Source organism: Tiliqua scincoides, chromosome 2, assembly GCF_035046505.1.
Source record: "Tiliqua scincoides isolate rTilSci1 chromosome 2, rTilSci1.hap2, whole genome shotgun sequence".
NCBI classification, from domain to species: Eukaryota; Metazoa; Chordata; class Lepidosauria; order Squamata; family Scincidae; genus Tiliqua; species Tiliqua scincoides.
Window position 1 is genome coordinate 152,218,836 of NC_089822.1, and position 16,330 is coordinate 152,235,165.

Genomic DNA, 16,330 nt, shown 5'->3' on the forward strand with positions numbered 1-16,330 from the left:
TTGCAGCCTTAAGGATCTTAGCACTTTCATGAAAGAAGTCAATGCAGGCTTGACTAAACCAGTGAAAGAAGGTGACTACGATGGCCTTGTGGAAGTAATGGGACACTTGATGAGGGTCAAAGAGAGACAAGTAGCTACTGACCATATGTTTGAGCCACTAAAGCAAACTATTGAATTACTAAAACTGTATGGAGAAGAAATGCCTGAGGAGATCCATATGCAGCTGCATGTAAGTTGTTGAATGCTTTTCATAGAAGATGCTTGGATTCAGTGGCTTTCAGTTTTGCCTTTTTTCAAATTTGCCTTTTTTAAAAACAATGGAACTCAATGACTTCATCTTCCGTAGAATAAATAAAAAATCCAAGCTTTTGTGGTTTTGATAATACCTTCACATTAGTGTAAGAACAGGGGAAATGGAGCAAGGGAAAATAGGGGGAAATTGCTGGTGCAGGTCTGAGAAGATCCTCTGTGGAGCAGGAGGTTTACAAAGGAGAAAGGAAATTTAATTCCCCTTTCCTCTCTGAAGCATACTGTCCACTGGATACAGTGTGTGCTTTTTCAGTGCAGCAGTTCCATTGGGGGGAGGATAGGATTGGGCCATGAGGGAAGTTCAGAAATATACAGATGGAAACACAATCTAACCAAAAACAAATGTGTGCCATTTTGTTATGTTGTTAGTCAACCTTTTAGGGTCAAAGTTGTGAAATGTAAATCAGCTTGTAAAGAAAACAAGAGTCCTTGCCTCCTTAATTGTCTTTCTTTTTTATTGGTGTTCTGTAGCTACCTGTATTCATTTTATCAAACAACCATCTCTCACGTCTTCAGGAACAAAATGCTCCTGTATTTGTTTCTAGGAACTGCCAGAGCAATGGAACAACACCAAAAAGTTATCATTCCAGGTGAAACAGAACGTGGCTCCTCTGCAGGCAAATGAAGTTACAATCATCCGAAGGAAATGCCAACAGTTTGAGGTACCTTTTGGGGTTAAGAATATTCTTCACTCAACCAATGTGCTAAGCTACCCAAAATGAAGCTGAGATACGACACAGGCCAAGTACTGAGGGTGACCCCTTTGCTGGAGTCATTCAAAAATGGACTTCTGATCATCCCCAGTCTGAATATAGCAGCAGCACACTATGGCATATATGGCCAGTTCATGCCAGTGAAAAAGCAAAAAGAGAAAGGGTGGCAGGCAGCTCATGTCGAGAAAAGTATTTACGTGTGTGCCTTTCCATCTGTTCTATATGGTGAACGTTCTAAAGAGTGGGAACCCACAAAGACACTCAGCTACCATTTGCGTGTTGTGGCATCCTGAAAATGGATCTCCATTCTTAGCATATTGAAGTTATGGCCAGCTTGGCCTCCATATGTTGCACATTCTGTTTAACCATGCTACTCTCCTTTCTCTTCTCTCTTTCAGCTCAAGCAGTATGAGTTCAGGGAGAAGTTCCGAGAAAATGCACCTTTCACTTTTGTGGATCCAGACCCATACAAATCCCTGAATAAGGTAATCTGCAAAGAAACAGAAAAATCTATATGAGTAATATCTATGCCTGTCTGAAAGACCATCTGTTGTAGAACAACAAGCATAGCTGAGTGCCATAAATGGGCCAAAGTTCAGCGATAGTGTGCACTCCTTTAATCCCTGCCTTCTCCAGATAGGGCTGGAAAAGACCCTGGTCTGAAATGTTTAGAGAACCACTGCTAGTTAGTATAGACAGTACTGAATGAGATAGGGCCATCCCAGCCATGAGGCCAACTGAAGCAGTTACCCACACACCCGCAATAAAGACACCAGACTTCAGCTTGGATGAAAATGGGCCACTTTATTGAACTTTAACTGCAGCAGGGCAATAACACTGAACATCAATCGTGCGGGGCCATATGGGGGAAATGGTCCTAGCCATCTGCCTCCCCCTGCGTACTCATTGGGCGTACTACCTGGCTCGAGGCCCCAGCCATCAGATGCCAGCTTAGGTCTGTCACCGCCACCCCCCAAAGGGGGGCAAGGCAGCTGGACTTCAGGCTAGTCAGCCGAGCCACACCATCCTGTCAGTCCAGGCAAGGGGTTCGCCTGCCTGCCTCCTGGAGCCGGTCAGGCATCATAGGAGCGGTTCAGACTTACCCCTCACCCTGCTGCCTTGGATAAACACCGAGCCAAGTACCTGCCTACCCAGCCCCGCACGTACCCTGCCACAGGGGAGAGACAGCCTAGTGCTTGTCCTCACCGCTCCCCACAAGGAGAAAATCCCCCAAGCCCTGCTGCAGATCGGCCAAAAGCAAATCATTGCCCGTCGATTAAAGGTACCCCCGTCACTATGAAAGACAGGGCGGGCTGATGGAACCCAACAGCAGGGCGCTGAATCACAGCCCCGCCCTGCCCGACTACGACCCTCCCCAGGTAAGCGTCCACCCGTTTTCTGGTGACATCGATCCTACGGACACACCGTGCCCCGTGCCAAACGGAACGGGGAAGGAAATTGGACCGGAGGATGGCGATCTCCGGAAACCAACTTCTAATCAACGAGAACTCCCTACGGACCTGGAGCCTCAACGACAGTGAAGTCCTCTGGCCCAAGTCGTTCTCCCGAAATGCATTACGATTACCTGGGGCGGGGGGTGTGGAACAATATGGGCATCTGCTCCTAGCGCATGCCCCTTCTGGCAGTCACAGGTGACACTGGCCAGGCCACGCCAGTCCCAACTGGGATCCGAAGCTGCCCGCCAGCACTCTTTTCCTGGCCCCAAAAGACAATTCCATGACCGCAGATTAGGACCCTCACCAGAGTCAACCGGGGCAGACTTGCAACAGATAAGGTAACATAAGCTACTGATTCCACTGTAACGAGATGCCGCTAGGCAACAAAACCAGGGACTCCAACGTGGACCATCCCTCCGGAATTAACACCAAGGCTGGCAATGCCAGTCAACACGCCCCCCCAACCACTGGGGGAGCCCGATAACCTGCGTTCCGGCCCCCACCCAGCAGGCCTCAACGCACATAGTACTTGAACGCCACAGAGCGCCACTGCCCAATCCTCTGAACAGCTTCCGCTCGGAAGCCCAGCCCCACTGCTGCCGATGCGGCTCCAAATCTGAATGAATGCAAGTCGAACTATCTGGCTGCTACACCCAGCCATCACAGGGTGGCGTTGAGCACTGCCCAAAACTGGTACACAGTCAGCGGGGGAGCATCCTGGTGACAGAAGAAAGGCCCCTCTCCGCAGGGCGCCACTCGGCAGTATTCCACCACTGCCCGGTCAAGACAGATGACCTCACAGGCCACTCTTTTCAGATGAACCCACTGGCCCTTACCTCTCTGGTCAGTTGTAGAGTACCTTAACAAGAAAGAAAAGATGGTTAACACCCAACTGACAATCATCCCATCGCAGGGCCCTGCCCCCAGGAGAAGCCTCGGAAACAGACAAGACTTCACTGGGGCGAAAGCCCCGAAAAAACAGCACCAGGCAACAAGCCTTGAAAGCATGGCTTCATATCGCAATGCACAGTGCAGACTGAAATCCACACATAAGCTGCTCGATAGGTCTGGGGTGAATGGTCTCCGGGCATCCCGAACCACCGGGGCATGCCGCCTGACTCCTTCCAGCATCCCCCAGACCCTAAAGGCAGAGGTGCTAACAGCCCACCCCAGGGCCTTGAATTGAAAAGAGAGCACCGCCGAATAGACTGAGATTGAGCGCGCTGAGAGCCCCCTTGTCCTAAGGGCAAGAACAAAGCGCATCAAGTGGTGCATGGCACCGGCCACGCGTCCGCCAGACGCTGCTGCCCGCGAAAGGCCAGGAAATCTTGAACCTTCCTCCTATAACTGACCCTGGTAATGGACGCTAGGGATGCCCAGATCAAATCTTGGGCAGAGCTGAGCCAAGGTTCCACAGCCATAGGGGCATGGGTTCTGGGTCCACATGAGCCACTGGAGCCAGCAGCCAGAAACGCTCCTCCTGAAAATGAGAGAGAACGTCGGCAATGCCGTTCTGCACCCCGGGCCGTGCCTCGCATAAAGAGAGCATTAATCGACAAGCACTGGAGAACAAAAGTTCTCACCCCACGCATAACACTAGGGGACTTGGATGTCTGCTGGTTGATAACCACCACTACTGCCTAGTTATCACACCAGAAACGAAAAACCAAGTTGACCAACTCATGAGCCCATATATGCACGTCCACAAGGATGGGGAAAAGTCCACAAACGTAAGGTCCCTGGCGAACCCTGCACGCACTCAGTCACTTGGCCAGCGCGCAGTGTACCAGCGGTCCCTAACATAAACTCTAAACCCATGACCACCGTCCGCGCCAGACTGCACCTGCAGCTCAGCCTCGACCAGCTTCTGAGTCCTCCAGAAGGAGACGCCATTAAACCGGATGAGGAAGCCACATTGCCACGCCGCCCTGCAGGGCAACCATGACTCAGGTGTGGTGAAAAGGCCCATGCAATCCAGCCAGAGCCTCACCCAGCGCCTTAGAAAGGCGCGGCCCGGTGCCACTACTTGACAGGCAGAGTTCAGGTTACCTACGAACACCTGCAACTCCCTTAGTTTCTTAGCCACCAGAGCCAGTCTGAGCAACTCCTCCAGCTTGTGCAGCTTAGCCTCAGGGAGCCTGCTACACTAATTGACCGTGTCCAACTCAATACCCAGATATGTAAGCTGAGTGGCAGAGCCCTCGTTTATATCCCGTGCTAGGGGAACTCCCAACTGCTCACACTAAGACATAAACTCAAGGGCAGCATCTCGTACGTTCCAATGCCTTCCGGACCCATAAACAAAATTCATCAAGATAATGAGTCGTGGAAAAATATTCCAGTCCTAAACTGGACCGCCTGCTCCAGAAAGGCACTAAACACACAAAATGGGCACACGAGATAGCGCACCCCATGGGCAGCACCCTATCACATAATGGCACCCTTGAAACAAAATTCCCAGTGACAAAAGTCCTCGGGATGGACCGGAAGTAGGCGAAAGGCTGACTCAATGTCTGCCTTGGCCATCAATGCGCCCCTACCACAGGATCACCGCCACCCTATAGTGTGATCTAATGAAGTATACTTAACCGAGCACATAGTGCGCGGAATGCCGTCGTTCACGGAGCTACCCTCCGGGGACAAGGTGATGAATCATCCTAAACTCCCCTGGGGCCTTCTTAAAAACTACCCCCAACGGGGAGACTCTCAGCTTTCGAATAGGAGGGGTCAATAAGGGGCCGATCACCCTACCAGCCTCAACCTCCTTTACTATCTCATTCCTAAAATATGCTCAAAGCCTTTAACAGAACGTAAATTCTCAGACAGCACAGGCCCAACTGGCTTTACTGCCGGAATTCGAAAACCACAGGAAAAAACCTCCACCAAACGAACAGCTGCAACTTTATCAGGGCAACTAGCCCACTATAAACGTGAACTGGGGCAATTTAATCGGTGTTGGCCCCCTTGCTATTGGGGGGGAGAAGGGGGGAAAAGCCCCCCCTTTGGCCCCACCTGGGCTGCTGCCCTGTGTTTGGCCTGGACCTCCCCAGCTTCGGGCAGGAAAACACCGGATGCATTGCCCCACACAGACCACACGCGTGCAGGAAAGTGCAGTTGTTCCTACCACACTTTCCCGAGGCATGGAATGTGAAGCAAGACCACGGGTTATGAACCCATGCGGCACTGTTAGGTGCCTTGCTGGGTTCCGATTTGCTCCTGGCTATAAGGTGCCCACTATCGGAGTGAGCACCCCACGCCAGCCTGGAGGAATGACCAGCTGTGTCCACAATTCCCATTGCAGGATGTGCCAATCCAGTGCCGGATCATACACGGCTCGCAACCTAAAATGGTGGCCATAAGCCAACTAGGTCGAGCCCTCGTAGTCCCCGAACGCCCGGTGTACAAGGTCCAAGTACTTAAGAGGGCAGGAGCCAACCCCATTTGAAACCCTCAGGTGCTCTGCCTGCTCTACCTATCCACCTAAGGAACACCAGAAGCCGTCAGAGATGCCATGATGCCCCCCCTCGATGGAAAAGCAGCCACACCCAACGTCCCTGGCGCCAAGCCGGGGGCGTGGAAGTGGCCCACCACCCGTGGCACCCGGAACCTGGGAGAAACCGCCCCCTGCTCCCTGCTGATAAACCCCTCCAGGCAGATGTTGGGTAGGGGGCCCCCCACGGAGACCAAGGCCACCCTTGCGCCCCTGAGGTGGCAGAAGGCACCACAATGCCTTCCCATTCATGCCATACAGAGCCAATGCTACTGCTAGCATCCATCATCGCCTCATCTGCAGTGCCAGGCGCGGGCTGAGCACCCTTCTGTGCTGCCAGCGTGGAGCCTGTGATCTCCACATCAGGAGCAATGTCCCCCTGCACGGGAGAATCTGAAACGTCCTCACTCCCTTGTCCCCTCGCACGCTTCCCGGAAGACAAGAGTTCCCTGAGATGACTCCTTCGCCCCTCTCAGGTAGACCTGCGAAGCGGCGTAGCTGCACCAGGAACTCCGCCTCCATCGCCTTTACCGGCCCCTCGGAGAGCTTTCTCTTTCTCTCTAGCCTCAGAGCGTGCAAGAAGCGCCCTCAACTCGCCCTAAACCTCCTCATCCTCCAGAGAAGGCATGCAGGGGGAGGGAGGGGGTGCCGGATGCTTGGGGGGGGCATTACCACCCTTATTCTGGCTTTCTCACCCATAGGGAACCTGTAAACAAAGTGTCCCCCCTGCCCAAGTGCTAAATTTCACAGTAGGATACAGGTGCACAAAGCACAAAACAGCAGAGGAGGCCGAAGAAGCCCCCTCCCCGGCGCTCCCACGACACTCTCTCCGCTCCTCTCAGGCACAGGTGGACGCTGTCCGGGCATCCTCCGCGCAGTCCTCCGTGTCCTCCGCGTGGTCCTCTGTGTCCTCCAAGTGGACCTCCGCGCTGTCCTACCCATCCTCCAAACTGTCCTCCGCGCGGTCCTGCCGCCAACCGCCACCGGAGCTGGAGGCTCAGCCGCCTCACTGCCCCCTCAGGCTCGCCCCAAAGCGCCCAGGCACTGCTGGTGCGGGGCTAGAGGCTCCATAGCTGCTAGCTGCCCACAGGGCACTATAGCCTCAATGAAAAGCCTCCACTGCTGCTCCAGCGCCCTAGCCGCTTCTGTCCTGCTCCTTCCCGCCAGAAGCCAGTCACAGGAACCACCACGCCAGCGGGGCAGGGCACTACAGCCTCAACGAAGAGCCCCCGTTGCTGCTCCAGCGCCCTAGCCGCTTCTGCCCTGCTCCTCCCCGCCTTTGAGGCCACTCACGCTCCCTAAGGGAAATGGGGAGAGGCCATGCGCTCGCCCAGCTGCTCCTTCTGTCCTCGTTGCCAGCCGGGAGCAAACTGAGCTCCAGCCATAGCGCGCGCTCCTTGCTGGAGCTCAAGTCCCGCCTCCCCAGCCGCTTCGCCCAATCGCGGCTCAAGCCTCAGCCCTGGAGCACGAGGCGGGGAGGGGGCAATCGGCTGATTGGCGCTAACAGCTGTTACTCAGGGAGAGGGAGCATCCACTACTGTCCACCTGTTTGCCTCTACTGATCCTTCTCCTCCCACTCCCTAGATTGAAAAATGAAGAGGGGGACAAAGCAGATGTGTGGACTGGTGGGCTAGAGTGTTAGGGGAACAGAGACTGGCACACCACCAGGTAAGGTGGCAGCATTTGGCTTGCCAACTCAGTTGCCAGCATATTTTTGGCCAGCTCTAGAGCAAGATGAACCAATGGTCTGATTTGGAATAAGGCAACAAGCATCATGTATCCAAAGCATAATTATATTTTTAAAACCCATTGGGATGTTGTGGCCCAGTGGTTTCCATAAGGAACTGCATATGCACATGGTCACGAATGGAAAGGAGTGCATATACTTCTACCCATGCATGAAGAAGGCTTCAGAGGAGCAGGAGGTTAGTCTGAACTAGAGGAGCTACTGAGTAGTTGGATGCCTGAAAGCACATTACAGCACTCCTTATTTCAGCACTATCCCTCTTATCTGTGTTTTGTATGTTGTGTTATCTGTACAAGTTTTTAAATTCTAGGGACATGCAGAGAATGTAGAAAGGCAGCTGGTCTTCTGTCTGCATCCCCCCTCACTGTAACATCTGTATTCAGATACCCCCCCCCCCAAAATGATTGACTAACATATTTCTGTTTCCTGCTTTCAGCAACAAAAAATGATCACCACTATGGAAAAAGAAATGGAAGCCCTGTCTAAATCTGCAGGCTTGTTTGAGGTATCTGTCCCAGATTACAAACAGCTAAAGGCATGTCATAAGGAAGTGCGCTTGCTCAAAGAGCTCTGGGATATGAATGTCTTGGTAAGTCTTGGCAGGAGGTCTGGTCTAGAGGGTAGAGCCTCCATTTGCCTGAAGATAACATCCACAAGGTCCCCAGTTCGAGGCCACCGGCACCGTGCGACCTTGAAGCAGCTGACAAGCTGAGCCGAGTTATTCCATCTGCTCTGAGCGTGGGTTTCACCAGAATGTGAAACCAGATCAGAAAGAAACATCTGAATGTTGTGGTTCTTGAAAGATAGAACCTTCTTTCAATTGTAAAAATCCCTATGGGGATTTAAATAGCCTGCCTATGTAAACTGCCTTGAATAAAGTCTTGAATAAAGACCAAGAAAGGCAGTATATAAATACCTGTATTATTAGTATTATTATTATTTTTGAACTTCTAATTTTTAGGACAAGTTGAGTGACTATAAGGCATTATTAGGATTCAAGAACTTTGCACCAAAATCATGATTTCTACCACACGAAAACAAGAATGATGGGGTCAGACCCCCAAGTAGGATGTGCTGTGCAAATGAATATCATTCTAGCTACAAAAGCTGCTAGTCTTATATACCGGTTTGTGTCTATTTTAAGGCTGATGCCTCATTACAGTGAATGGATCGCTATGGTTTTGCTTGGAAGTATCACCTGATTAGAGGTTAAATCCAAGATTTGAAACAGAATTAATGTGCGAAGCTCTTATAAAGACATCACTGGACATCTCTGGATGATCCCCTGAATAGGCAAATCACCTGCAATAGCAATGTTTAGTTGCTTCTCTGGAATTGTCATTCTATGTTCACTTTTTATGGACTAGCTGGTCACTGTAATTTGTAGTCAATAGGTTAAAGTCCAGGTTTTTTAGCCTTGTCCTCCTGTGGGATTTTTAACAGCTGTTTGGTGGTGGTTGTGTGTGTATTGTAGTAAAATGCAGTTGCACCCCTGTCTGTCCAGTGCGGACATGCAAAGCACTGCTGAGTTGCAACAATCTGAGTTGGACAAAAACATTTCTGTTTTGTCCACGTCTGTCACCTTTATATCCAAGAGCGCCCTCAAAATGCTGTGGTTATTCCGATCTGTGTGCTCCCCATATTCACCTAATTTTTAAATTATGGTTGTTAGCTGCCTTGAGGATTCCATCTTAGGTAAGTAGGTAGGATATAAATGTATTAAGAAACAAATAAAAACTGCAGCACAGGAGCATGCATTCCATTTAATTGTTTTTTCAAAGCAGTAAAGAGGCTGTTCCCCTTTGCGCTACAAATCCATTTTGAATACTTCAAGATAGTTTCACTATAGACCTACTTCTGACAGAAAAAAACATATGTCTTTCTCATTCAGGTAGAAGAAAGTATTAATGATTGGAAGACCACCAAGTGGAAGGAGATTAATGTTGAGCAGATGGATCTTGATTGCAAGAAGTTTGCTAAGGATGTGAGAGGTCTTGACAAGGAAATGAGACCGTGGGATACTTTTATAGGACTGGATAACACTGTTAAAAATATGATCACTTCCCTCCGAGCTGTGAGTGACCTCCAGAACCCAGCTATCCGAGACAGGCATTGGAAGGAACTCATGCAGGCCACACAGGTATACTATACAGGCTGAGAGTCTACAATTTCCATTATTGAATTTTATTGTAACATCAGATGACCCAAATGTTTTTTGCAGCAGCTTCTGAATAAATAAAATTTTAAAAAAACAACACTTTTAAAATGTAAAACAGCAAAACATTAAAGCTGCAGTTACAAAACACTAGAAAATACATATCAAGCCATTCTATACAAATATTGTTTTCCAGATTTCTTATTCAGCTGGCTCTTTGGATGTTTTTACTACCCCAGAAATATGTACCATAGAAAATGTGCAAAATTAGCAAACACCCTTTGCACTTTTAAGACATTGTCACCAACACAATCCAGCCTGGTTTCACAACATCTATACAGTAGGTTAGCCAGATACCAGTACTGTTTGTTTCCTGGGAATAAAATAAACCTGGGGTAGAACTTTCACTCTGATTGAATGTCAATTTCTCATAGGGTGAAAATTCTGCCTGGGCCTTGTTTTCAATGGAGCTTTTAAAAAGAAAAAACTGCACTCATTGTGACCCTTGGAGGTGCTAAGCATTTTGCCAGTAAATGATTAACCCCAAGAGCTCCTTCAAAATACATAATCAGTGCTTTTAGCACTTCTGATGCTTCAAGTCCACAATTTTTTAAATGTCAGGAAACTAGCAACCAGCCTTTCAAAAATGTAACATCTAAATTTTGAATTAAACACGGAGGCAGTTTGTCTGGGGGGGGGGGGAAGAAAACAAAGCACTGAGCAGCTCTAGCTATTGCATTCCTTTGCAGTGTACTCCTTTCAGATGAAGCTCTGGTCAGTTTCACACCAGTGAAAGTTTTCGCTAGAAGATGGCTGGAAAGGAGATTTGTTGTCTGTCTCAGTATTAACAAGCTATTTCTGCATAAACTGTATGCACCCTTTTTTAGTAAGTGCAAGTACCGTTTGGTAGCTTAAAAATGTTATGTTATCTCCTTTGTGTGTGGGTGGTTGCCAAATTTGTGACAGACAGGGTACATTTTATACTATAATTGTTTTCCATATAAAGGACTTCTCAGAGATAAGCCCTTAAGCCAAACCCTCAATACCTGATCAACACACTGATTAGGTATCTTCACAAAGCTCTTGAGGTTTAAAAATGCACTTTCTCTCTTGAAGTTAATCATTTGCTGGCAGAATAGTTAACACTCACTGAAGGTAACATTGAGAGATTTTTTTTTAAAGTTTCACTGAAAATATAGTCTGGATAGAATCTAGGGTGCCCTCATTCTCTATGGAAAATCATACTGGGGTAGTAAAAACATTGCAAGGACTAGTCAGGTCTATTATTTCAAGATTGCAGTTTGCATTCCCTTTGTGCCACCCCACCCCACTAGGCTGTCCTATGTAGTTTCCTGTAAAAACCATTTTCATTTTTCGAAACTACTTAATATCCAGACTTTTAGATATCCTGCATACGATATCCTGCATTTCTCATATTTGAGAAATAACAGCATGAATGGGCATCTCTAGTTTGTTGAATTCCCATTGACTATTTAGAAATATTTCACTGAACATTTAGGACCCAATCCTACCACCCACAGAAGCAGTAGCTCCAAATGCTTACCACCAGATCCTGTGCTGGATCCAAGCAGGCTGGAGGACTTCTCAGGAGGGCAACTTTACCCCAAGTAAAGCCCCAGCCTGCTCAGTGGGGCTTCTCAAGTCTGCGCCAGCTATTTTGCCCTGTGCTAGAGAGAGAATAGTAGAAATCCTATTGATTTCATTTCTTGAAAATACTTTCCGAGACATTGTTAAAAACAGCCTTCATCATATGCTGGCTTAAGTGGAAAAGAATTCCAATCTAACTCTCTTCAACATTTACTTCTGTACCAGGTGAAATTTTCCATGTCAGAGGAAACAACGCTTGCAGATCTACTACAGCTAAATCTTCACAAATTTGAGGATGAGGTTCGCAGTATTGTAGACAAAGCTGTAAAAGAGTCAGGGATGGAGAAGGTACAATTTGTGTTATGTCATGTCCATCAATTATCTTGCTATTGGGTATAGAGCACTATGAAATGACAACTTCCAGTTTTTGGTGATTCTTACTTACCCGTGCACCCACCAATTGGGTTGAAGGCCACTGTATTAATTATTTATAACAAACACCTGCAATGGAGAAAAATTTAACTAAAAACAACCCTTGCAGGCCATGGTAGTAATTGTCTGCCTCCCCCGATAACCTCCTGATTCAAAGCCTTCATTGGTCATAGACCCAATGGGCTTATTAGTACCAACCCAAGTGGGGTGAGACAGCTGGACAGTGCCAATCTCCCCGGGCCAAGCCTGAGTTGATTTTTTCCTGAACCAGCCAGGAGTGTTGCCAGCCATCCTCATCAGCCCAGACCAGTATCATCTGAGCAGTCCTGGCTTAGGGCCAAGTCCTATCCAATTTTCCAGAGCAGGTGCAGCTTTGCCATACACTGCCTCCTTTGGTGGAAAGGCAGGCACAGATGTCTCCTCAAGGTATGGTAACATTTGTTCCCTTACTTTAGGTCTGCATCATGGTTGCACCAGTGCTGGAAAGCTGGGTAGGATTGGGCCCTTACCCCTTGACCTTGCAGGCCTCAGACTGCACACTATGCCCTGTCTACCCAGACCCACATGCCACCTGCCTAAAGTGATCAGGGTGTGTATGGGGAATAACACAAGCTTAAGAAAGGAAAAGAGTCCCACCACAAAATGCCAGTCTGGGGGAGGCAAAAAAACTCAGCCAAGCGCTAATTAAGCTGGCAGCAAAAAATTCCAACCCAGTTCATAAGGATGCAACCAGCTAGTCTCACTGTACAAAAGAGAGGGACAGGGAAGGGGCTTGAAAAACAGGGATGGACTGAGGGAGCCTTAGAAGACTGTCCAAAAGGCTCCCAGCTGTCCTGCCTCCCTCCAGAGCTGCAGCCAGTTGGCCTCAGCCTGGCGCATCCTGGCAGAGGAGGGTAAGTCCCAGCAATGTGCAATGCGCATCACCACAGTTCTCTAAAAATGGGGAAATGTAGCACAGTTGACCCTCTTATGTGAGGATTACATTCCAAAGTCAGCATGTAAAGCCAACATTGTGAATAATCAAAATTACCTTGAAAATCCCTTACAGCTGAAAAATACCCACTGTCTCTTTAAGAGGCAGACAGGAACTGGGAGTGACTAAGGGAATAACAGCTTCATTATCCAATCTCAGGCGCACTTGAGGGCATGTATTTAGTAAAAAGAATGGTGGGCTGATGCACCTGCACTATTTAACTTGTTTTTTTTCTCTGATTTTTTGATTGTTAGTTTGCCGAGCACATTTAGCTGAATTTGTGCAAGGAGAGTGCATGTAAAATGTGGGTCGTCTATACTGTACTATTCCTGTCTTTGGAAACAGTAACTTTTAGCTGATACCTTTGTTGCCAATAACTTTTCAAATCAAGGATTTTGCCCTCTTCCTGAAATATTGCATGTAGAGACAATTCTGACCATGATGAAAATTTTCTTGCTCCTCCTTTTAGTGAAATAAATTCCCTCCCCTGGAATGAAGGCAGGCCTGGTTCAAGCAGTATCCAAATTCCACCCTTTTTTCTTTTTTGGCTGTCCTCCTCTCATTGCTACTGCCTCTACCTCCTTCTCCACTGTCCCAGTCTCCAAAAGTGGCCAGGTGGGAAAGATCCTCCTCCTCCCCTCCCCCAACTAGTGAAGACTTGGAGAAGAGGAGGTGGAGAGAGGTAGTGATTTTTCTGCACAATTGGAACCAGGATCATAGCAGCTGCCCTGCTGCCTCCTCCTCCAGCTCCACTGCCACGATTTTTGGCAGTGGTTCTGGAGAAGGAGATAGTTTGCCTCTCCCTTCCCTTTCTATATGAAGAAAAAACAAAAAGAGGATGGAAGACCTGCTGGGTGGTGCAGCAGGACAGGCAGTTCGTCAAGAGAGGTGGTGAGAAGGTATGGACATTCCCTTCCATTTTGTTCCCCAATCCACTGCTCTGAGCAGCTGCTTTTACCCTCTTCTTGGGTGTGCCTGCTCTGGAGACAGGCAAACATTGATTAGAGCTTTCTATGCAAAGAAAAGGAATGCAAACCTTGGGCTAGTGTTCATCTGCAGCCTTGTCACATACATAAGTGCCTGCAATAGAACTGCAGCAACACTTACTCTGCATGAACCAACATTACTATCCTCACACAATGACCCATTAGTGATTAGGAGTCTACTCCCTCCATATGTACTAGTCCTGATGGGGCACCCAAATGGCTTCAGAAGAAGATGGTGAACAAAGCAGCAGCCTCAACACTTATAACGTTGCCCAACCTTGGAGATTCACCTGCATTTGCTTGATATGAGTTGTTAAAGTGTTAGCACTGAAAGCGTTTCTATTTTATTTGAAGGTGTTGAAAGCTCTGGATAGCACCTGGTCAACTATGCAGTTTGAACATGAACCCCACCACAGAACTGGAACCATGATGCTTAAGTCTGATGAAGCACTAGTAGAGACCTTGGAGGAAAACCAAGTGCAGCTCCAGACTCTGATGACTTCGAAGTATTTATCACACTTTCTTCAGGAAGTTACTAGCTGGCAGCGGAAATTATCTACTGCTGACTCTGTGATAAGCATCTGGTTTGAAGTCCAGAGAACCTGGAGCCACCTGGAGAGCATTTTCATTGGTTCAGAAGACATCCGCAATCAGCTTCCTGAGGATTCTAAGCGCTTTGATTCCATTGATAAAGATTTTAAGGTAGTCAGGCCTTTCCTTTCTGTATGTTATGCCTGCAGAAATGGTTATAATTAAGTGGCTGATAAATCTGTCTTCTCTTGCAGGAGTTAATGGCGGATGCGGTGAAAACCCCTAATGTGGTTGAGGCAACAAATAAACCAGGTCTCTATGAAAAGCTAGAGGCCTTGCAGAAAAGGTCAGGAAGCTGTCATTTGTAGCCTAATTTTACCAAATACCAGTATAAGATATAGCTGGGCAGACATTTTAGTGGCAGAAGAAGTGAATCAGAGGGTCCAGAATTTCAGTGAAATAGGAAAATATTCTGGTTTTAGTTTATTGAAGTCAGAGGTCTTTCAACTCCAAATTTAGACCTCAAAAAACCATAGGAAAAATCTTCCGTCTTGAGTGACACTGTTCTTCTTACATAGCAGTTATGATACATTCTGAATTCTTTTCTTTTATTTTCATCATTTTTTGCCATTCTCTTTCTCTTCTAATGATTGTAATGTACTATAAGCTCTTTGGGACAGGAGGCTGTCTTGCTGTATAACTTCTTAAAGCATCATGTACATGTACATTGCTGGTACTGAATAAATAATTGCTGACGAATTGATTTATAGGTTTACTAATTTGCACACAATAAATACTGTCCTTAAAGAACAAACGCAGCATTATTCCACTTTCTGTTCTTGCTCTTGCCTATTAGCCTGGCACTCTGTGAAAAGGCTCTGGCTGAATATCTGGAAACAAAGAGACTGGCTTTCCCCAGATTTTACTTTGTATCCTCTGCTGACCTGCTGGATATTTTGTCCAATGGCAATGATCCTGTTGAGGTAGGAAAAGGAACAAATGGATGTTCGTTGACTTTGTTTTTTTATTACCATAATTTTTAAACTTAAAGTTTTATATTTTTCAAAAAAAACCCAACTTGTATATACTGGAGAACTGAGTTGACCTGGTCACTTAATAAGACTGTACACAATCCTTGTGGCCTGATTCTCAGCTATGTGAGGAGGACTGTCGCTCTATGACACTGCAGGTGGGTTGTATGTGGCAGGCCTCAGGCTTAACCTCTGGAACTGATAGTTTAAGAAAAATAGTTCAGGAAGCAAAATTGGGGGGGGGGGAGAACTGGCTTAGACTAGAACCAGAAGAGACAATACTGGGATGGGTCATGGACCACTGGTCTAACTCTGTATAAGCAGCTTCAAATGTCTGCAGAACGGTAAGACTATTTAGAATTGTAGTTCATCTATAATCTGAACACGCTTTAGTTTATTCCCTCTTACTACTGTAGTATGCTGTATGTGGGGCTGCCTTTGAAAGTGGTTTGAAAGCTTCCCTTGGTGCAGAATATCACTGCTAGATTATTAGTGGGGGCCAGTAGATGGAAGCATGTAACATTTATTTCATGCCAACTATATTGACCATTGGTTTGCTTCTGGGCTCATTTCAAAGTACTACTGGATATTTTCTGCTGGATATCAAAGTGCTGGCTTTGGCCTTTAAAACCCTTTACAATCTGGGGCCAAGTTAGCTTAAGGACCACCTACTTCCATACCAACCTTCTTGGCCTTTGATGTCAGCTGTTGAGACCCTGCTTAGGCCACATTTGACAGTGATACATTTGAAAGGTGGAAGAGACACAGGGCCTACTGAGTGACCCTGAGGTTGTAGAACTCACTCCCCCACCTCATGAGATTCCAGGGGCTCCCTTGCTTCTAGTTTTTAAAAATTTGTTAATTTATTTGTTTTCCTTCTGTAAGGCTTTCCCTTTTT

General features: G+C 47.4%; 1 protein-coding gene across 1 annotated transcript in view; it reads left to right on the forward strand.

Annotated features, from left to right (window-relative positions):
* The window catches only part of DNAH17 (dynein axonemal heavy chain 17), a 122,790-nt gene that overhangs the window by 30,754 nt on the left and 75,706 nt on the right, over nucleotides 1–16,330 (forward strand). The window contains exons 21-29 of the mRNA XM_066612860.1: nucleotides 7–229; nucleotides 855–971; nucleotides 1,421–1,507; nucleotides 8,153–8,305; nucleotides 9,608–9,856; nucleotides 11,705–11,827; nucleotides 14,225–14,575; nucleotides 14,659–14,747; nucleotides 15,258–15,384. Coding sequence (XP_066468957.1) covers nucleotides 7–229; nucleotides 855–971; nucleotides 1,421–1,507; nucleotides 8,153–8,305; nucleotides 9,608–9,856; nucleotides 11,705–11,827; nucleotides 14,225–14,575; nucleotides 14,659–14,747; nucleotides 15,258–15,384 — 1,519 coding nt within the window. The remainder of the gene's footprint in view (nucleotides 1–6; nucleotides 230–854; nucleotides 972–1,420; nucleotides 1,508–8,152; nucleotides 8,306–9,607; nucleotides 9,857–11,704; nucleotides 11,828–14,224; nucleotides 14,576–14,658; nucleotides 14,748–15,257; nucleotides 15,385–16,330) is intronic.